At 43.6% G+C, this 23,704-nt stretch overlaps 1 protein-coding gene across 1 annotated transcript in view; it reads left to right on the top strand.

The window, feature by feature from the left end:
- ZDHHC8 (zDHHC palmitoyltransferase 8) overlaps nt 1–23,704 on the top strand; it is a 121,413-nt gene that overhangs the window by 77,220 nt on the left and 20,489 nt on the right. The window contains exons 2-3 of the mRNA XM_075320939.1: nt 18,612–18,733; nt 22,110–22,267. Coding sequence (XP_075177054.1) covers nt 18,612–18,733; nt 22,110–22,267 — 280 coding nt within the window. The remainder of the gene's footprint in view (nt 1–18,611; nt 18,734–22,109; nt 22,268–23,704) is intronic.

The raw sequence follows: 23,704 nt of genomic DNA, 5'->3' as shown, positions 1-23,704 counted from the left end.
TGCGGTGTCACACGGAGCGATGTGTGCTGCCGCAGGAACGAGGAACAACCTCGTTACTGCTGCAGTAACGATTTTTGAGACTGGCCCCCATGTCACCGATGAGCGATTTTTGCACGTTTTTGCAACGATGCAAAATCGCTCATCGGTGTCACACGCAACGGCATCGCTAATGCGGCCGGATGTGCGTCACCAATTCCGTGACCCCAACGAGTTCGCATTAGCGATGTCGCAGCGTGTAAAGCCCCCTTTAGGCTATGTTCACACTGAGTTGTTGTGTTTTGTTGTTTTTTTTCGTTGGAACAGATCCTATCTAAAATCTTCCTAAATGGAAAACTCTACTTTTTAATTCCTATATGAAATCGACTTTGCTGTTCATATGAGGACTTTGAGCAGTTTATCTTTCATGAAGACTATTTGAATCAAGCCTGGTGAAAAAATTAAAAGTGCACGTTACTACTTTAAAGCTGATCGTGAAAGAAACACATCCATACTAGGTAACGTCAAATCAAAAGGATGTTTTTTTTTTCCCAGAAAAAGAAACTCCCCCAAAATAGCGTTTTTCCCAAGCAAGTTCCTCTTCAAAATCTCATGCTTTTTGTAGATCTCCAAAAATATTCATGTGAGCATAGCCTAATATATTACTATTACATTCTTGTAAAGCCGATATCACACATCAGCTATTAACATATGGAAAACATACCATTTTCTTTTTGTACTCGATTATCAGCTGTTTTGATCTAAAGGTTTACACTGACCAACCGGCGGCAAATACGAGTGCTGATCAATACTTTTACCGATTGGTGATAGTTTGCCTGTTAAAACACTCCGACCAAAACAAACGATGCGCACTGAGTGATGTATAGTAGATAGCGCAGTGCGCACAGGCTGCCATGTTTTTTGGCAGCGTGTTCACACAGGACAGTGTGCCGCCAAGAGCAATGATCAATTTCACTCGATGAACTAGTCTGTTGCTTGCTCATTGGGTGGTAGGCATCCTGTTTATACACCAAGATAATAACTTGTTTCTGATTTATCTTGGGAAGAAGCCTCTTAAGTGTCAGTTTTTAACATAAGCGTTTTTTATAGTATGTAAATATAAAAAAAACCTGATAAAGGTCTCTTAACTTCTAACATGTATGACAATGTGCAAGTTTCCCCATTAACAAAGTTTTACGAATATCGGCATTATTTATAATTGTAATTTTATGCCATTTTTGGTTTCTAGCTTTGTTTGCTTGTTGACCACCTGTGGGCTGGTGTCTGAAAGCATCTCTGCAGCACTTTGTTTTTTTTTTTATTCAGCGCTGGAGTAGCGCTTTAAATGTAAGCCTCCAGCCCAATGTCTTGTGCTCACTTTCCGGCATTTTCATGATTTTACTGACACCCCTCCAGTCCCGCGGCGCCATCTTGTGCCCTTAGATTCTGACTGTATGGAAGTCAGAAGTTAAGTCACAGGCGCTCAATGCAAGTCTATGAGAGCCAGAACAAGGCTCCCGTAGAGATGCATTGATCCATGAAATACTGGAGCTGCCGGCTGATCTCTTTTCAGCGCAGACCAACTGGAGCGCTGCTGGTAAAGGATGAAGGTGGCGGAAGGGGAGTATAAGACAAGGGTCAGGGGACTTAGATTTAAAGCACCATTACAGCAGAGAAATGATGGGGTCAAGTATTACTAAATAACATTTGCTATGAATGGAGTAGACTGTAAGTTCAGCATTGCTCCGTTCACCACTGGGATCACAGCTTTTGTCCTTACCGGACTTAACAGCTGATTTATAATGGAGACCTGATGGGTTTCCATCTGGGTTTTATTTTTGAGAGCCGATATTGCTTAGAAAACCAAACTCTTCTTGCTGTCAGAAAGCAACAGGATCCTGATGCAACACGAAAATGCCACTGTGAAGACGCCACTCCTTATTAGAAAGGCCAACGTGTGGGTATTTTTCGTTTGTGCATCTCTCGCTGTTGGCTGCTATGATTGTCATGTAACTAATGTTCTCTATGATCATTAAACCCATACACTGATCCCTTGGAGCAGTACTATGTGCATCAAAGCATTGCACGCCAATTGTGTCCATGCGAAGACAGTTGACTAAACGCCTCGTCCCCCCTGCCTTCTGTATGGCGACCCTTCAGTATTCATCCAGGCCTCCTAATGTAGCGAGACAGTGTGTAGGATCCGCCTGCACATGTATTGTCTGCTCCATGTGTGGGTTGCTGGCCTTTCATAGGCAGGCTTTGCTATTCTGCGCACCAAGTCCTTAACTCTTTCAGGACTTACAGATGCAGATGTTATATAAAATAGGATTTGACAATGCTTTTCTTTGGTGAAAATATTGACGTCAAATATTGATGATTGCTATGTCCAATTTTTTACTGTGATACTAAATGAAATGAATAGGAAAGTACATTGTACGGCATTCTCTACCTAACGATAAATTGTGCAATCTCAGGCCAAACGGTTGGCAGCATGGAGGAGGTATGTGGGTACCTGCTAATATCTTGGAAAATTCCGGTTTTGTATAAATAAAGCCAAAAAGAGGACCTGACCTTAACCAATGGTATGACCCCAGGCTCGATGATGATGATGATGATGATGATGATGATGATGATGATGATGATGATGATGATGATGATTATTCACTTATATAGCGCTATTAATTCCACAGCGCTTTACATACATTGGCAACACTGTCCCCATTGGGGCTCACAATCTAAATTATGATAATGTTAAGCTCTTTAATTAGTTGTGGCATAGGTATAAACTAAAAAACGTGCCACCATTGTTCCGAGTCATCCTGACCATTGCATCCATTTTCTTTTGTTTTCTCCACAGTATGGTGACATCAAAGCTGACGTTTCTGAAATCCCATGCTTACTCCTAGGGCAGTGTTCCCCAATTTGAGGCACACCAACAGTGCATGTTTTTTTGGAATTCCTTAGTATCGCCCGGGTAATTTAATCATCTGCACATGGGATGATTCCAACACCTCTGCAATACTAAGGAAATCCTGAAAACATTCACTGTTGGTGGGCCTTGAAGACTGGCGTTGGGGAACACTGCTCTAGGGTCTGAGCTCGGAGCGCCTCTGTCATGCACTGTGATGAGTGGTGTATATACCTCAGCCTCGCCAAGCTTCTTGCACGTGATCAAGATCCATCCCAACCTAGAGCATGCAACCCCTGCTTCTGGTCATGACCTTTTCGGTCCGATTGGTCAGACAAAGGAGTATACAACTCCACTGACTGCGCATGGCAGAGGTGTTCTGAACCCGGATCCTTAAATATGAGCAAGATTTGAGAAACTCCTTCTCTGACGTCACCATATGGTAGAGCAATCGATCAAGAGAGAATGGGTGAGTCTGTGATCCGGCCAGGATGCTGTACCACCCCAATGACTCGGACTACACAAGTACGGTAGTCACATTATTAGTTTAGAACTATACCACATAAACTAAGCATGAGGTCAGATTCATATGCAATTTACTGATATCAGGTTCCCTTTATATAGCCATTCATGTAGTACTTGGATGGGCTTAAAGAGTAGCTATCAGCCGACTGGGGCTACCCTTTTTGTTAACAAAGACTGGGCAGCTTCAAACTGATGATAATTTTTCTAAATATAAGTTTGAGCCAAAAGTGCTCAGGAAAATTCCTAATGCCTCCCAAAGAACAATAACTTAAGCAATAGTTGGCCTAAATGTCTGGGTGGTGGAATCGCGATGTACAGAGAGAACCCATAGCCCTCCGCAGCCCCTATCACAGTGAAAGCTCTTTGTACTAACGAAATGCTGCCACATCATTAACAAAGCAGTTACCAAACCGTAACTGGTTTAAAGATGTCAGAGATATATAATATACAGTCATATGAAAAAGTTTGGCCACCCCTATTAATGTTAACCTTTTTTCTTTATAACAATTTGGGTTTTTGCAACAGCTATTTCAGTTTCATATATCTAATAACTGATGGACTCCGTAATATATCTGGATTGAAATGAGGTTTATTGTACTAACAGAAAATGTGCAATGTGCAATCCGCATTTAAACAAAATTTGACCGGAGTAAAAGTACGGGCACCTCAACATAGGTTTTGTTTTTTAGCGGCCTTAAAGGGCATCAATCACCCGGAGTTTCATATATAACCTAAAGCCAGTGCTATACTGGCGCTAGCATGCTGATTCTATACAGACCTTTAGTTGTCAAATTGGATGTATAGTTTTTGAAATACTGGCAAGTAAAGTTAGAGGTATACAGCTTTTTTATTGGCAGTAGCTGCCGAATAGTTAATATGTGGATGGGGTTTTGCTATCTATTCTCGCCCTTGTGTGCTGCCTGGCCTCTGTAGATGCTAGACTGTATGGGCTCCTTCCAGGTATGAGTCTTTTCTGTCATGTGATAGGGGTGTGTTCGAAGTGCAGCCCATACAGTCTAGCATCTACAGAGGCCAGGAAGACGGGCGGGAATAGATAGCAAAACCCGTCCCTATATTAGCTATTCGGCAGCTGCTGCCAATCAAAAGCTGTACATCTCAGTAACTTGCCTGTATTTCAAAACCTATACATCCAATATTACAAATAAAGGTATGTATAGAATCTGCCTGATAGTGCCAGTATAGCACTGGCTTTAGGTTATATTTGACAATCCTGGTGATTGGTGTGCTTTAAAGGGAACTTGTGTCCAGATTTTTACCTATTCAACTAAAAGAATCACCTTCTGCAGGTCCTGGGCTGCATTCTATGAAGGTGCACCTTGCCCCTGAGTCCCCTTCCAGACCCCAAAAATAACTTTATAAAACTTCACCGTTAGGTATGCTAATTACCTGTGTTGGCCAGATGGGTGGGCTCATTTTCTGCTCCTTTATCCCCCTCCTGCCGCTGATCGCCATCCTCTTTCCTTGATTGACGGGAGGACGCCCTCTGTCATTTTCCTTGTCGCATTTTCAAATCTCGCGCTTGTGCAGTTAAGTCGGCTCGCGCAGGCGCAGTTCGATCTGCCCGCGATATGGCGGAGGAGCGAACTACGTCTGCGCGAGCTGACCTAACTGCACAGGCGCGAGATTTGAAAATGCGACGAGGAGGATGACGTCAATCAAGGAAGGAGGACGGCGATCAGCGGCAGGAGGGGGATAAAGGCGCAGAAAATGAGCCCGCCCATCTGGCCAATCAATGTAATTAGCATACCTAACTGCCAAGTTTTATAAAGTTATTTTTGGGGTCTGGAAGGGGAGTCAGGGCCAAGGTGCACCTTCACAGAATGCAGCCCAGGAGCTGCAGAAGGGGATTCTTTTAGTTTAATAGGGAAAACTCTGGTGACAGGTTCCCTTTAAGTGTCGGGCCAGGTCATGAATGGTGGAAGGTGATCAGTCTTGAACTGCTATTGAAGGTGCAGCCTCGTCCCACAAAAGAAAAGAATCCTCCTACATTAACGTAAAAAGGTTCTGACCTCTGGAACGCAAAGAGGGAAAAAATAGTCAGTTTTCAATAGGTTCAGCCTTCTTCCTTACTTTTTTTTTATTCTCTATAGTGCTGATCACATATGTGTTATACATGTTGGTATCTGCGGTCTTGAAGATAACCTCTCTGTATAATGATCCTATTAAGGAGTCGCTTTAATATAAATGCACATTTCCCAAGCTGGTATGGATAATATACACATGTCCTGGCTGTTTGCGCAGAAGAGGCAAGTCATGTAATACGTCTTCCCGTGTAGCTGTTCTGGGTGTCAGTATTGTGTATGAGCAGTGTAATGCCTTCCTTATACATGTATGGTGTATTTACATAGCGGGCAGATGTTTGTTTTTCTCCACTGTATCACTTTCCAGCACTGATCTCATGGCATTAGTATGTTGATACTTTGAGTAATACTGTTTCCTCCTTAGAGTAGTATTGCATTTATTTCCAGTGCAGTCACTATTGGAAATGTTCTGTACCACATTGGTGTAGTATGTGTTTAGATCAGATGATACTTCCTGAGACATGAATATCCTTGTAATGACTACTGGAGAATATTCTCTGCTTCTTTAAATAAACTTTCTGCTCAGGAACCACAGACACTAATGGAAGTGATTAATGTGGGCGACGAGTGCGGCATTAAAGGCAAATTGTGTTTCCATTCGCGATCACTTTGACACCATGCCCCCTTTGTTTGGGTGCGGCTTTCTGCCACATGATACTGCTGCTGCCAGTGCACATCCACTTTACAATAACATTTGAAGAGGTTGATCTTGTGTAATGGAAGTTATTGTGTTTTTAGTTTACTTTTTGAAGCAACTCCTTGCAGTTTGTGAGATCTCCGTTTGATATCAACAAATGAAAGGTATCCCTTTTATTTATATATATATATATATATATATATATATATATATTAATATTTTTTATATATATATATATATATATATATATATATATATTTCATGGGATCACAACTAGTGATGAGCGTGCACTATCATGCTTCCATTATACTCTGTAGACGAGTCTCTCCCAACCGAGCATCTAACTGCTAGTAAAGAGTACAGACCATGGTAGTGCCCGCTCATAATTAATCACAACCTTCTGAATAGGCAATGGTACAACTCACCTACTCCACCTCCCTGCACAGTGACCTCTACATAGAACCGATATCATGCCCAAAGTATCCCACAGAGGTCGGTCAGCTCCAAACTAGTATTTCCTATGATCCATGTGATACTGTAAGGCATATCTCTCGATGCTGGTAATTAATACCATAGCAGCTCCAGCAAGATGGCCACTTACATAATTTTGGACAGAGAAGATACTGAACAAAAATATAAACCAAACACGTCTATTTTTGCTCCCATTTTTCATGAGCTGAATTCAAAGATTTAAGACTTTTTCTATGTACAGAAAAGGACTTTTTCTCTCAAATATTGCACAAATTTATCTAAATCTGTGTTAGTGAGCACTTCTTTACTAAGATAATCCATCCACCTCACAGGTGTGGCATATCAAGATGCTGATTAGACAGCATTATCATTGCACAGGTGTGCCTTAAGGCCCAGTCACACACAACGACTTACCAGCGATCCCGAAAACGTTGCAACCTGATAGGGATCGCAGGTAAGTCGCTGGGAGGTCGCAGGTGAGATGCCACACAGTCAGATCTTACCAGCGATGCAGGAATGATACAGGTCGCAGTAGTGACCTGTATAGCGATCTCAGCAGTCACTGTGACCCTGTCACACAGTGTCAAACACAGCGATGTGTCCTGCCCAGCAGGACATCGCCTTTGAAGAAAATGGCCTGGACCATTCTGCAACGACTAGAAATCTCACAGCAGGGGCCTGATCGCTGGTAGATGTCACACATAACGAGATCGCTAACTGGATCGCTACTGCATCACAGAAACCGTGACTCAGCTGCGATCTCGCTAGCGATCTTGTTATGTGTGACGGTACTTTTAGGCTGGCCACAATAAAGGCCAATCTAAAATATGCAGTTTTACAGTATTGGGTGGGTCTGGGGAGGTCAGAAAACCAGTCGCTATCTGGTGTGACCACCATTTGCCAGTCTGCCATCTGCCCTGTACAGAGAAAACCAGGATTCATCCATGAAGAGATCACCTCTTCGTGTCAGATCCATAGAATATGAGTATTTGCCCACTCAAAGCAGTTACACATCATAGTCAAGTGGAGACCTTGATGAGGGATAATGAGCTCCATGAGTCTTTCTGATCGATTGTGCAGAAATTCTTTAGTTATGTAAACTGATTGTTACAGCATCTGTCCAAGTGGCCGGTTTCAGACTATCTTGGAGGTGAAGATGCTGGAGATTGAGGTCCTGGGCTGGTGCAGTTACACGTGATTTGCGTTTGTGAGGCCGGTTTGATGTTCTGCCAAATTCTCTGGAACACCTTTTGGATATGTCTTATGGTAGAGAAGTGAACATTGAACTTATGGGCAACAGCTCTGGTGGACATTCCTGCAGTCATCGTGCCGATTGCACTCTTCCTCAAGACTTGTGTAGCACCCAGGGCTGTGGAGTCGGTAAGCCAAACCTTCGACTCCGACTCCGACTCCTCAAATTCTCTTGCACCGACTCAGACTCCGGCTCCGACTCCGACTCCGGCTCCGACTCCGACTCCTACATATATTGCTTAGTTAGGTGAAAAATTTATTGTAGTACATGAATATGTGTATGTGAACATCAGACATTTAATAATTTTTATGATACGATAATCAAGATATTTGGATAGAACATAAAATATATTTATTGGAATACAACTTTAGAACACAAAAAACTGTAATAAATTGTAAATATGTAATACACTATGTAATATACAGTAGATTACATATATATCTTGTGTGTGTATATACACTGTGTGTATATATATATATATATATATATATATATATATATATATATATATATATATATATATATATATATATATATTACATATTTACAATTTATTAGTTTTTTGTGTTCTAAAGTTGTATTCCAATAAATATTTTATGTTCTATCCAAATATCTTGATTATTGTATCATAAAAAACAAATGTCTGATGTTCACATTGTACTACAATAAATTTTTCACTTAAATATAAGCATTATACTAAATGTTATTATTTAGTAAAATATTCAGCACATTCTGCATTGCACTCCTGTCCCCAATTTATTATATATTTTAGGAGTCGGAGTCGGTGCATTTTATACCGACTCCGACTCCGACTCCACCAAAATGAGCTCCGACTCCGACTCCACGACTCCGACTCCGACTCCACAGCCCTGGTAGCACCCACGGGGCAAGGGGTTGAATACTCAATGCCGGGCCTGTGATGTCGGGTCTGGGATGTCACGGGTGGCCCTGCCTGGCTTCGTGGCCCCGAGGTGTACACCAATAGGGGAATTGGAGATGGGATGAGGATCGATGATGATGAGGATGTTGGAAGTTGTCTTGTGACGCCACCTGCGGTATGAGGCCAGGGATTAGCCGCCGCTGCGGTTGCAGTCCTCTGGGGCGGATGGTGGCCCCAGAGAGGATGATGGAGGTAGTAGTGGCCGTTGGCGCCGAAGCACAAGGAGACGGCAATGAAGGAGTCACACAGCAGTTGCAGTTCCAGGTCTTTACTCACTGTCCGTGGGTTGCCTGGAGGCGACTGTCTCCGCTGTGATGGGCCTCAGACAATCCTGGTTCAGTTAGAGGTAGCCACCAGTGTTTGAAAGTGTCCTTTCCCAAGGGTTCAGAAAGGCTTCAGAAGAGAGGAACCTGGGTTGAGCTTCCTGCTCCAAGCCTCAGGCTCCGTGAAGAAAAGGACAAACTGGTGTTGTGTTGCCAGAACTGTAGTCTCCCGACTTGACTGAAGTTTGTGGAAGAGTTGCTCCTACTCCTTTCCCAAGTGGTACCTTACCCGAGATGAATACTGTACCTTAAGTGAGGTGCAGTACCCAGTGGCGACTGAAGCCTCAGGGGTGCCACATTTTCAACATCTGTGGCATTGAGCTGTGTGATTAAAACTGCACATTTTAGAGTGGCCTTTTATTGTGGCCAGCCTAAGGCACACCTGTGTAATAATCATGCTGTCTAATCAGCATCTTGATATGTCACCTGTGAGGTGGATGGATTATCTCGACAAAGAAGTGCTCACTAACACAGATTTAGACAATTTTGTGAACAATATTTGAGAGAAAAGGGACTTTTGTGCACATAGAAAAAATCTTCGATCTTCCACTCATGAAAAATGGGAGCAAAAATAAGTATTTTTATATTTTTCTTCAGTATAGAATAAAAATATTCTACGATCAGGAAAAAAGTGGGAAAAAAGAAATTGTTTTTACTAGTCTGTTTTCTTTATCTAAAATATCATTGTTAAAATCTTTTTTCCAAGACGTTCCGTAGCATCTGTGTGAGCAGGTTGAGTGTTAGATAAGATGTTTCAGGTTTCTGACAGCAAGCAGAGATTTAGACATTGAGTAATATGTTTGAAAGTAGCATCTATTTATTATGCAATGAACAAACACACAAAACCCCCTATAAGACGTATGGAAGCGCTTTAGATACTGCTTCAATACAGCGGGGCTAAGGCTGAAATGCATGTTATTAAATTGTCACCGTGCCCTATTTAAAGGGCACATGCTGTGATTTCACTGTTCCGCACATTAGTAAATGTTGGAGTGCGCGGTTCTCAGTGTAACAGAATGGAGCGTATTGTTCAGTCTATGGGAAAGGACGTGTAGGCAAGGGAAAATGGCTGACGCATGTGTGCGGGGCATTAGTGCCGGGTCACAGTTCTCGTGCTTGAGGTTTTGATTAAGTATTAAAATGCAGGAGGAGGCGATCTTTAAACGTGAGAGGCTGACAGTGATGGTCGTTACACGTATTTCTGATTTATTGCTATAGATTAATCTGGAATAGATTCTTAAGGATCATTAAACTAATGACACTGGGGTAGAGCCGTTCATATAGGCCCACAAGATCGACTTTCAGCGTGTATACATGGTTGCATATAACCGTGCCTGAAATCCCCACATGCATAAGGCAATCTGCATTTCCAGTAGTAGAGGTGTTTTCAGAGACCTTGTGGAAGGACAGAGGGAGGTGGATTTGGCTCACACAGCGCTAGGTGGGAGATCTGTGATATGGAGGGGGCTGTCCTGAAAAGTCATGATGACTGTCGGTTTTAATATTTTCACCTTAGGTCATTGCCATTCATAGCACGCATGTTTGGCTTCTAAATACACAGCGGATGTACGATGGTCCAGAAATGGGCATACATGTTACATAAATGTCTGCTCAAGATTAGAGATGAGTGAACCTGAGGTTCGGGCTTGGAAACAGACAAAACAAGGTTCTGGTTCGAGGTTTGAGCAAGTGACGAGAACGAACCACTCAAGCGAGCAGAGCTGTGCTTGGGTATGAGTGATGCTCAGCCCTGTGCGAGCCGCGTGCAGTGTTTGATCGTCTCACATTTGGGATAAAATCCGCGTGATCAGATGGTGTGACACAACACCCCGCCCCCCCCCCCCCCCAAAAAAAAATTATTTATAAACCCCGCCCACCCTGCCCCGGAAGGGTTTTGCTAATTGTTCATAATCAAAACCCTTCTGAGGCAGGGTGAGCGGGGTTTATTTTTTTTTGGGGGGGGGGGTTGTGTGTGTACACTACCTGTGATCACGCTGATTTTACCCCCAATGTGACAGGATCAAACACTGCACACAGCTGAGCATCACTCATACCCGGGCACAGTGCTGCTCGCTTGAGTGGTTCGTCCTCATCACTCGCTGGAACCTGAACCTTGTTTTTATTAGGAAGTCTTTTTCCAAACCTCTAACCTCAGATTCACTCATCTCTACTCAAGATGGCAATTTCTTCAAGACTGGCCGACCTGCAGCCTTCTCCCCATTGAGTACACATCTACGCTCAGTGGCTCCTTGATTGTGTATATGGGGATCAGGAATAATAGTTTGGTCAACAACTAAGGGCATATTTAAAGGGATGGTCAAGGGGAAATAAAAATGACAGTGCATAGTATATCTAACAACATCTAGTAAAAATGCTATACTCCTAATTCTTTGAGAGCCCTTATCCCCCAGTTTCTATTGAGTGATGTTACATTCCTCTGACGCCTCCATCTTGTGGCCATGTCAGAACTACAGCAATGGCTACGAACTAAATTTCCCACAATTCTTCCACTCCAACTCTCCACTAAGTGTTATCGCCCAGTCCATCGTCCTTTCCAGCAATTGGGGCGTTCAGTGCTACAGCCCATGGTCGCAATGATACATACGAGTATATTGAGTATGGATGGAAGAAGGGATAGTTGGGGAGTTTAATGGAGTCATTGCAACTATTCTGAAATATCAGAAAGAAGCCTAAATGATGTTGGCACTTTTTTTTTGGGGGGGGGGGGTTATAATTTTTTTATTTTTTTTATTTAAATATATATAGTTTTGAGTTTAAAAATATATTCTCGACTTGGCTTCAAAAAGAGTTGACTAAGAATCTATCATCGAGCTAATTCTGTAACTTTTACGTCTTTTACTGAACTTCTCGTAACTGACTTCTGATCGCATGAAGGTTTGTGGTCATGTCCGCTTTGAGGAGCTCAATAATAGACCTAAATGATTTACAAAATGCCCAAGAACTAGCTACTGACTGATGTTAAAGGGGTGGTCCAAAACATAACATTTATTTTAAGCCTAAATATCTGTCTATGCAATGTAATAATTAGTGATGATCGAGCACTGCCATGCTCGGGTGTTTGGTGCTCAGAATGAGCAGTTGGATTCTCAGGTGGGCGAGACTTGCGCACCCGAGTATAATGGAAGTCAATGGGTTATTTGCGCATTTTTCCAGAAGAGTTCCCCATTGATTTCCATTATACTCTGTACACGAGTCGCGCCCATCCGACTGCTCGTTACGAGATCTTGAGCATGGTAGTGCTCGCTCATTGCTATCTCTTTTTTAATATACTTTAATTAAAAAGCTCTATTGTTTTCTCCACTCTGTTTAACTGCTTTATTTATTTTATTCTCTGATGAGAAGTTTTGAGCTAGCAAGTGCGCATTGCAAGGCGAGAGCCTGGCAAGCATAAAATGCAGAGAACAGACTGGCCTCTGCAAGTGACGTCACTTTCAGGGATGGGACCAGTCTCTGCTTTTCCTGCTCGTTGGGTTCTCCCTTTACAATGTGCATTGACAGGCCGCTCCCTTGCCGGCTTGTCACGCCACGTCTCATCAGATTTGGCGAGGGAGTGCACTGTCACTGTGCATTCAAAGCCATATCGCACAGTGATGAGGGAGTTTGTACTGCGCATATGTCAGAGGATCAGTTGAGCTGGGGCTAGGCCAGCCCCTGAAACGGACATCACCACAGCCTCTGCCTCCTGATGACGTCTCGTTTGAGTATCCCAGCATGCACTGCGGATTGTCAAACAAAGCATCAGCAAAGCAGAAGTAGGTAAAAAAAAAAAGCAGTTATAGGGAGTAGAGAGGGAATGATGGAGACTTTTTAATGTAGATTAGAAAAGAGATTTGATTATTACAGTAAATAGACATTTAGGATTAAATGTGTTAGTTTTGGACAACCCTTTAATCGACCCTCCTACTCTCTACACTTTAGATAGCTGTCGACTGGTTGTTTGACTGGCGGTTGTTGTGCACAGCTCTCCCGTATATAGGAGCATTCACTCCGCCAGACCTCCATTTTGGCAGTTTATTTAATAGAGGACAAAATAATGGGCGGTCCACAGTCGGATGTGCCGGATCCTTATCTGTCGGGAGCCACATACACATTGGAGTGTGGACTGAATCTGTTGATTCCAGTGTGTTCAGCCAACCTTAAAGGGAACCTGTCAGGTGCAATATGCACCCAGTACCACGAGCAGTTCTGGGTGCATATTACTAATCCCGGCCTAACCGTCCCTGTATACGCTAGCATAGATAAAGGGATCTTTAGAAAAAGTGGTTTTTTCTTTTTTTTTATATCGTAAACTTTATTGATTTTCAAAAACTATACAAGACATAACATAGTATCTACGTCGCATACACGAAGCGAATTCTGTCTTGACTCTTTTAACGTAAGGAGTCTTCAATCTATAATAACCATATCCATAACAGACGGAAAGGGTAAAGTAGATAAGGGAAGGACAAGAGAGCACAGAAGAAGCAAGAAGAAGACCAGTGAAAATAGAGAAGAAAAGTTACCATGATAAGAATACAAATTGCTTATGTTCTTCTGCAGCCTTACAACTGAAAATAAAAACATTTAGTAGGTGCTAAGACAACTCACAATGGAATATTATTATTATTATTTATTATTATAGCGCCATTTATTCCATGGCGCTTTACAAGTGAATATAGCAACTGATGCAGATACAATAAAGAAATAGAAAAAGTATTTCTAAAGATCCTTTATGATATGCTAAGTGCGCAGGGACTAGTCACAAGGGCGTTAGTTCCTGCGCTCATTCCACTCTCTTACCATGTTAGCACGCCTACAGGGGAGTGCTAACATCCTATTCAATCCCCATTGCCTAGTGTCATCAGCGGTGACGCGTGTACCGGTGTCCGTTGTCACTGCATCAGATGCCAGGCAGTGGGCATGATTAATCTAAATAAGAGTAAGTGGTAATCCAGCACCCGTAGTTCAGTCTTCAGTGAAAATTAAGACATCCTTTATTCATAAAATGTGTTAAAAACATACATGTTTAAAATCATGTAGCCTTACGCGTTTCAGGTCATAGAGACCCTTACTCATAGGTGGGCATGATTAGAATGCCCTGCACTTCTGGTCATGTGCATTATGAAGCCGGGTTTACACATCCCGGCTTCAGACAGGTGTATTGTGCATGACCGGAAGTGCCAGGCATTCTGATCATGCGCACCCTAAGCCCGGCGTTGTGAGGCGGCGACAACGGACACAGGTATGCGCGTCACTGCTGAGGGCAATGGGGATTGAATAGCATATCAGCACAGGCAGAATGCGCGCAGGAACTAACGCCCTTCTGACTAGTCCCTCGCTCATTAGCGTATAATTAAAGATCTTTAGAAACCCTTTTTTCTAAAGATCTCTTTATGTATGCTACTAGATACGGGGACAGTTAGGCCCCTAATGGTGTCAATATGCCCTGTTAATGGGGATATATTGAAAGAAATATTTAACAGTGCCCATGGAAATTATTAAGGAGCAAAAGGTAAATCTAAAATGAGTTAAATCTGGCCAAATCCAGCAATTTTTCAGGAGCAGACAACGATCTAATGTATATGGAGGCCCCCCCCCAACTGTCCGCAATGGCAGATGTTGCGGGGGATGGCGGTTACTTAGGCATATATATGCCACGGGCTCCTGCCGCAGGGTCTGAGGCGTATTTTCCGCTTCCTATTGCATTAAACACACGGCTATGTGCGTTCTGTTTATTGTCCCTTTGTAGTATGATTTGCAAAGTGCTGCTTCTCTTCGGTCATGTCGCTCCTGTAATGGACACCTGTCCTCCAGTGTTTCTCCCCCGGCTGGCACTGTGCTGTGTGTGTGCATATGGCACTTTTTACCTTCCCATGCGGCTGTCAGCATTCATATGCTACATTCAATCTGAGAACAGGCGAATAGGTCGCTCCGCTGTGTCCTTGAGGGATTTGTACTGATATGAGATGGTTACAATTGTCACAACCACTTAGTTCAGCATCTAGCCTTGTGGGCGAGCCTTTGTACTGGAAACATACAGAAGATCTGATCTGATACAGCAGTACCAGGTCCTTTTCATCTAAAAGGGGCAACGTAAAACCCCAAAACATAAGTTTGTGGGGACCTAGCAAGAATTAACACATTACAGACAGGGTTTATATCAACTGAGGGTCTGTCGCTGTGCTGAATAGAACCGTCTCTGCTTGGGCATCTTCCGCAATAAATCAACACTTATTATTGTTTATTTATTCATTTTGATTTTTTTTTTTAATATTATTATTTTTCAGTTGCAATATAATATACTGTTTTATGTATATTATTGAATGGTTATTTCAAACCTGAGTTTTATATATTGCAGCTTTGTGTGAGGAATACTTTCCTGAATTTTTTTGATTCCAGATTAGAATTTACCATATGAAGAGGATCTGTCAGCAGGTTTTTGCTATGTCATCGGAGAGCACCATGATTTATCAGACCCAGAATCCAGCCATTTACTGGGTTATTTTTTGCCGTTTCAATTCAATCAGTGTTTTATTCGCATGTGCTTATCGTTACAGGACAAGCTGACTCTGTTGCAATATAACATACTTTTGTCTATGCGTATTTTTGAATGGTTAGTTAAACCTGAGTATTATATATTGCAGCTTTGTGCAGGGAATATTTACCTGACTTTTTGGATTCCACATTAGAATTTACCATTTAAAGAGGATCTGTCAGCAGGTTTTTGCTATGTAATCAAAGAGCACCATGATGTAGGAGACCCAGAATCCAATGATGTGTCACTTACTGGGTTATTTTTTCCTGTTTCACTTCAATCAGTGTTTGATTATTTCTAAGGCTATGTGCGCACTAGGCGTTTTTTTCACGCTGCGTTTTTATGTGCGTTTTTGTCTAAAAAACGCACCCGCGGCTAAAAAAACGCGGCAAAAACGCATGCGTTTTTGCCGCGATTTGGTGCGTTTTTTGCTGCGTTTTTACTCACTGCGTTTTTAATCAGTGCACAATGCCATTAAAGATTGTTGATGAAAAAAAAAAAAAAAGGTCTGATGTCATTTCCTTCTTCAAAATGTTCATTGTATGCAGGAGAGCAGACAGCTGCAGAACTAGTGTATGCAGGAGAGCAGACAGCAGCTGCAGAACTACAAGTCTCAGCATCCTCCATTCACTAGTGTATGCAGGAGAGCAGACAGCAGCTGCAGAACTACAAGTCTCAGCATCCTCCATTCACTAGTGTATGCAGGAGAGCAGACAGCAGCTGCAGAACTACAAGTCTCAGCATCCTCCATTCACTAGTGTATGCAGGAGAGCAGACAGCAGCTGCAGAACTACAAGTCTCAGCATCCTCCATTCACTAGTGTATGCAGGAGAGCAGACAGCAGCTGCAGAACTACAAGTCTCAGCATCCTCCATTCACTAGTGTATGCAGGAGAGCAGACAGAAGCTGCAGAACTACAAGGCTCAGCATCCTCCTTCCAGGACTGTATGCAGTTTTTTGCCCAAAAAGAAAAAAAAAATGACATGGGCTTCGCCATATTTTTGTATGCTAGCCGGGTACAGCAGGCAGGTACGGGCTGCCCCCAACCCCCAGCTGCCTATTTGTACCCGGCTGGGAGCCAAAAATATAGAGAAGCCCTTTTTTTTAATTATTTCATGAAATAATTAAAAAAAAAAAAAAATGACGTGGGCTTCGCCTAATTTTTGAGTCCAGCCGGGTACAACTAGGCAGCTGGGGATTGGAATCCACAGTGCAGGGTGACCATGCTTTCTGGGCACCCCCACTGCGAATTGCAGTCCGCAGCCACCCCAGAAAATGGCGCTTTCATAGAAGCGCCATCTTCTGGCGCTGTATCCAACTCTTCCAGCTGCCCTGAAGCCGGGTGGCTAGCCAGGTAATAATGGAGTTAGGGCTAGCTGTATATTATCAGCTGGCCCTAAGCCCGAAATTCATGGTGTCACGCCAATATTAGACATGGCCACCATGAATTTCTATTAATGATAAAAAAAAAACCACAACACACAGAAAAATATTTTTATTAGAAATAAAACACAACACAATTAGTGACTCCATCTTTATTGAAATAAACCCCCCTCCGCAGTAATCCTGGGTCAGGGTCCCGCGCCGTCCAATCAGGATCCAATATCATCTGATCGGTTTGCTGGAAGGCAAAGCGATCAGATGATGTGTCAGGATCAAGTGCCTGAATCACATCACACATCAGCTGATTGTATAAAAGCCGATTATACAGTCAGCTGATGCATCAGTAGAAAAAAAAAAAAAAAATAATACTCACTTATGTGCTGTGGTGATTACCGGCAGCTCCTGGAGCGATCGATTGGACAGGAGTCTGATCCTATACGATCGCTGCCGGAGCTGCCGGTAATCAGCTGATGAAGTCCCCTGACGGCAGGATCAGCTGATAGCCGGCCGGGCGCGAAAAAGCCGGCGAGACTACGATCAGCTGATAGCCGGCCGGGCGCAAAAAAGCCGGCGACACCGCGATCAGCTGATGCGTCAGGTGACTGCATCAGGTGATCCACCGCCAGGTCCTGAAAGCAAGGTCCTGCCCCGGGGAGACTGCACACAGCCAGAGCGGCGGGACCGGGAGGAGCTGGGAGCGGGCATGGCACCGGGACCCTGCGGACAGGTGAGTATATGACATTTTTTTTTTTTTTCTACTGTTCACTTTGGTTTTCGCCGCTGCCTCCACCTCCCGCCCAGACATGGCGCCGCACGGAGCTGACATGCACAGGACGGGAGGTGGAGGCAGCGGTGACGGTACCGGGAGGATTCATGCTTCTGTGTTTACCAACAGAAGGAATCCTCTTCCTGTACACGTCACTGTAGTACCCACCCCTTGCGTTTATAGCTGCGTTTTTAGTCATAGAAACGCGGCTATATGCGTTATTCATTGCGTTTTTAACATCTCATTGAATTCAATGAGTGAAAAACGCAGTGGAAAACGCAGAAATAATTGACATGCTGCGTTTTTGTGGTCACCACAAAAACGCAGCTAAAAAAAAACGCTGTGTGAGGACAGCACTTCTGAAAACCCATTGACATTGCTGGGGAAGCAATGTCACTGCGTTTTCAGCACAAAAACGCGGTAAAAAACGCCGCTAAAAACGCGGCAAAAACGCCTAGTGCGCACATAGCCTAATGGACAAGCCTCCTTGTGCACTCTACTCCAACCACGCCTTCCCCACTGATTAGCAGCTCTTTGTCAATATAAAATGTACACAGAAGCTGTGGTGTGGGTGGGGTTATACACAGCTCAACATCTGCGGTCTGCTCAGTCTTCTGCAGAGAAAACTGTGATTTTGTCATAACTGCTGCACTTAGTAAACAAAGTGATAAGGGTCTCCGCCCCTAACTCACACTGCTGACAGATTACATAGCAAAAACCTGCCGACAGATTCCTTTTAATAAAATAACAATTTATAACACCTCTTTTATTTCTTTATTTTTTTCCTCAGGTGCCCCTGGTTAACTAGAGAAATCTCCCCAGCTATCCCAGTGTACAATGGGCTCATTTTCCTCTTTGTGTTGGCAAATTTCAGCATGGCGACCTTCATGGATCCTGGTATCTTCCCAAGAGGTAACTTTTGATGGTGACTTGTTAGTAATTTTTCTCCGCAGATGGAGTGACCTTATGTGCGTTTTACAATGCAGATGGAGCGTCCATTTTTAGTGTTTATCACCACCGTGCCGTTTTGAATCTTCTCGTACCTGTTAAATATTCATCTGTAGGGGATTGTGGCTGCGGACTCCCATCTGCCTTGTATACTGCCTCGCATCATAGGGAGACCTCGAGCTGAACCCATCGCTGGCTGCAGGCAATCAATATTAATAAGACAACGAGGCTGGGGGATTAGCAGAGCTGGGCAGGAGCAGGCCTTTGCTCAGCACAAAGACAATCGTTTGGCCAAAGTTACCTTACGTAGCAAGTCTTTTCCTGCTGAAGATTAACCCTGTGCTGCCACATTGAATAACAATGGATTTAAGAAGGAAAAAAAAAAGCTCTTGCATAGAAAATTGCTAAAACCAATAGGGAAAAAGTTGGTGATTAATCATCATCTCTTTAAAATGAAGCTATGAATACATTACATAACCACGTTGGGGATTTGCTGAAGCGTTGTATAATGCACAGGATATATTACGTGAGCCGACATTTCCCATGAACACACGGAATTCAATAATGAGTATCTCATTTTGTTATTAATTGAATAAGTACAGTAATCCTACGTCTTGTGAAGACTGCTTGCTTTGTGACCTCAGAAGCCAAGTTTTGCCAAATGTATGGGCTTTGGTTGTTTTTTTTGCATCTTTGATGTATGATCCAGTAATGCTTCTGATAGTTCATTCATTTTAAGTTAAGGGTCGGCTTTGTCATAGAAGGTACACTACGAGGTCTGATCCAGATAGATGACGTCAGATGCAGTTACTTGTCAGCGGCTCCCATTTCCAAATCTTTGCAATCTAAGCACGCTTGCTGGAATGTTCTGATTTATTTTTCGTATTTCTAAACTTCCTTCCTTAAAGGGTTATTCCCATTGCCAAGATCCATCCCAATATGTAGTAGGCGTAATAATATTAGCAAATACCTCCAGTTAGGAATGTAGTATAGCCATGTCTGTTACCTCATGTGCAGGGCATTGCAGCTTGGGTCTCCATGGTTACGTCCACTTATATAGTGACAGTTGCTGGTAGTTGTAACCATGGGATACCTAAGCTGCAGTGCCCTGAACATGAGGTAAGAGACATGGCTGTATCAGGAGAACTATACTACATTTCTAATTAGAGGTATTTGCTAATATTATTAATAAGAATAATAATAACATTATTATTATTATAATAATTATTATTACACCTACTACATATTGGGATCGGATCTTGGAGATGAGAATACCCCTTTTAATCGTTTGTTTTTGTTTTTTTTTTCGTTTAAAGTGAATCTATCATCAGATTTTTGCAATGTAACCTGAAGACAGCATGCTGCAAGTGTTGAAACAGACTTCTGTTTATGTCTTTTTTTTTTTTTTTTTTGTGTTTACCTGCTATGTTAGCTTAAGCCTCTTATCTTTATCATTAGTGGGTCTCAGCAGCATGTGAGTTGTAGTCCGACTTCACCCTCTCTGTGGTTAGTAGCTTCTGTCTATGGAAATCTATACTTAAAGCCTGGTATCGGCAGGGGGCAGCTCCCAGAGCTCTACTACATGCAAATTCTAAAATCTTTCACTCTGTCAGTGTGACGCCCTGGACTAGCCAGGTAGTCACAGGTAGATACCCTGCACAAACACCAGCCCCTAAAAAGGTGTAACCAGCCAACCTAAAAACCCTGAGTCACCCCTCTCAGGTCTTGACGTTCACACCAGGGGGGCGGAGCCAGGCGGTTGGCCACGCCCTCCGAGGAGTTCGGGCGGGAAAAACACAAACAGATGAGTTAGGGAGTGTAGGAGAGTAGTAGCAGGGTCAACGTCTGTCAGGGATCTGGGTAGGAGCCCAGATACCCTGTGACCAGGAGGCAGACTGTGGTTGCCGCCTGCAGGAGCCGGGAAGACGGCTGGTGAAACAGTAAGGGACCGGGACAGGGTAGTGGCCCGCCGGTACCGAACCAGGGAGCCAACTGGAACCGGAGCACCAGGAGGGGTACTCAGACCCAGAATGAGATCCAGAAGCCACTGGACCACGTCGAATTCACTGATTGAGGTCTGGACCTTAGGTCCTTTCCCGTCCCAAGACCCGAAAGACGGCAACAGCCCACCGAGGGGGATAGAAAGCCACCGCACAGGCAGAGCGATCCCACGGGCCAGTGCCTGCGGGCAAACTGGTTCCCCGACACACAGAAAGCCGGAGAGCGGTCTACCATTGCTGAAGCATAGGCAGTCAAGTTCTACCTCAGAGATGCAGGAGAAAGGCGGGAACCACCAACCTGAGAAAGGGGCAAAGCGCAGCCGGCAGCTGGCACCGACCACCATTATTTTTGCTTTACCAGAGACTCCGATGTACCTGTCATAGTGAGTACAACAGTGCCCTCGGGCCGCGCACCGCACCACACTGCCCTCACCTCGCAACCAGCGGGCCCCGGGACCGTCACCCCCTGCCCACGGAGGGGTCAACACCAGGCTGCATAACACCGTCCCCGGGAGCCTAGTTAACGGCAGCGGTGGTGTCCACATCACCACAACCCGTGGGTGGCGTCACGAACTTACACCCCTAAACTCCACGGCCTCGACCTTGAACCTTCCCCACCGAAATCCCTACACGTAGCGCCACGTTCCCTTCAGAGCGATGTGACCCCCGGGTCCGAGAGGAGCTCGAGCCACCCACCGATGAGCACGGACCCGAGCGGCTCGGCACATCAGAATGGCTGGAGCCACAAATTTAAGTGATACATCATTGAACTCAGGGCCTCTACCTACATCATGCTGCTCTCAGATGAGGTAGCAAAAACCTGCTAACAGATTCCCTTTAAAGAGCAGCAAAAAGTTTTAAAGCTCCACAGAGGAGACTGAAAAAGCTTCTGTTGTTCATAAAATGAGTGGAAAAGAAGCTAAAATTGGGTAAAGCCAAAAAATATTACCATCTGTAACCATGGATATGTTTACAGCTCTATTCTTGTTCTAATTGCTAATACAGCACACTACAGAAGACTCTGGGGCCTTACTGTACCGCTATTTGCCTCCTGGTTTAATTATAAATCATTGCAATGCTCCATTAGACATCTTATTTTGGAAGTAATTGCTCCTTAGACATGGCTTCTAGTAAAGAATATATCCATAAGGATAAAAGGAGAGCGGAGATGATGGTACTACATGTTCTGCTGTATAGGCTTTGTGTACTTGGCACTGCCATGTGCATGAAGCCTGAGTGGTTTTGTAGTATGGTCTTTCGCTGGTTACCTGTTGTATCCTCATAGTCTCTGCTCCGTCTTGGAGACGCTTCTTGATTCTGTTAATTTTTTATCTAATAAGCTGATGAAGATGAAGACAAGGATGACGACTTCAGAGCTCCACTCTACAAGAATGTGGAGATCAAAAGAATACAAGTACGGATGAAATGGTGTGCTACCTGTCACTTCTACCGGCCGCCTCGCTGCTCGCACTGCAGTGTCTGTGATAACTGTGTGGAGGTAAGGCTTCATTCCGAATTCTGGTGTTTGGTAAAAAAAAAAAATAACAATTCTAGGTCTCTTGCACATACATGTTTGCACCAGATCTCCCCATGTAAGTTGTCACCCCAAACAATACTGGGAACACTTACTAAAATATATATATATAATCAGTAGAGACCAAAAGTTTGGACACACCTTCTCATTCAAAGAGTTTTCTTTATTTTCATGACTCTGAAAATTGTAGATTCACATTGAAGACATCAAAACTATGAATTAAAACATGTGGAATGAAATACTTAAAAAAGTGTGAAACGACTGAAAATATGTCTTATATTCTAGGTTCTTCAAAGTAGCCACCTTTTGCTTTGATTACTGCTTTGCACACTCTTGGCATTCTCTTGATGAGCTTCAAGAGGTAGTCACCGGAAATGGTTTTCCAACAGTCTTGAAGGAGTTCCCAGAGATGTTTAGCACTTGTTGGCCCTTTTGCCTTCACTCTGCGGTCCAGCTCACTCCAAACCATCTCGATTGGGTTCAGGTCTGGTGACTGTGAAGACCAGGTCATCTGGCGTAGCATCCCATCACTCGCCTTCTTAGTCAAATAGCCCTTACACAGCCTGGAGGTGTGTTTGGGGTCATTGTCCTGTTGAAATATAAATGATGGTCCAACTTAGCGCAAACCGGATGGAATAGCATGCCGCTGCAAGATGCTGTGGTAGCCATGCTGGTTTCAATTTTGAATAAATCCCCAACAGTGTCACCAGCAAAGCACCCCCACACCGTTACACCTCCTCCTCCATGGTTCACAGTGGGAACCAGGCATGTAGAGTCCATCCGTTCACCTTTTCTACAAAGACACGGTGGTTGGATCCAAAGATCTCAAATTTGGACTCATCAGACCAAAGCACAGATTTCCACTGGTCTAATGTCCATTCCTTGTGTTCTTTAGCCCAAACAAGTCTCCTCTGCTTGTTGCCTGTTCTTAGCCGTGGTTTCCCAGCAGCTATTTTACCATGAAGGCCTGCTGCACAAAGTCTCCTCTTAATAGTTGTTCTAGAGATGAGAAGGTGTGTCCAAACTTTTGGTCTGTACTGTGTATATGTGTGTGTGTGTGTGTATATGTGTGTGTGTATGTGTATATTTTAGCTGTACTACCCGGCTTCGCCTATTAACAAAAATGTATTCTGCACACAAAAAACACAAAACAAATAGATAGAAATGTAATTATTAAATTGTTGCCTATATTAACCAATCAGAGTTCAGATTAATTAACTGTAGCAAAATAGAAGTTAAGCTGTGATTGGTTGCTATTGGCAGCCTGATAAATCTCCAGGCAACAGAAAGCCCTCCCCCCTGACAGTATATATTAGCTCACACATACACATAATACACAGGTCATGTGACTGACAGCTGCCGTATTTCTTATATGGTACATTTGTTGTTCTTGTAGTTTGG

Source organism: Anomaloglossus baeobatrachus, chromosome 1 (genome assembly GCF_048569485.1).
Source record: "Anomaloglossus baeobatrachus isolate aAnoBae1 chromosome 1, aAnoBae1.hap1, whole genome shotgun sequence".
Taxonomy (NCBI): domain Eukaryota; kingdom Metazoa; phylum Chordata; class Amphibia; order Anura; family Aromobatidae; genus Anomaloglossus; species Anomaloglossus baeobatrachus.
The sequence above is the reverse complement of the archived record's forward strand: the minus strand, read 5'-3'. Positions and strand labels throughout refer to the sequence as shown.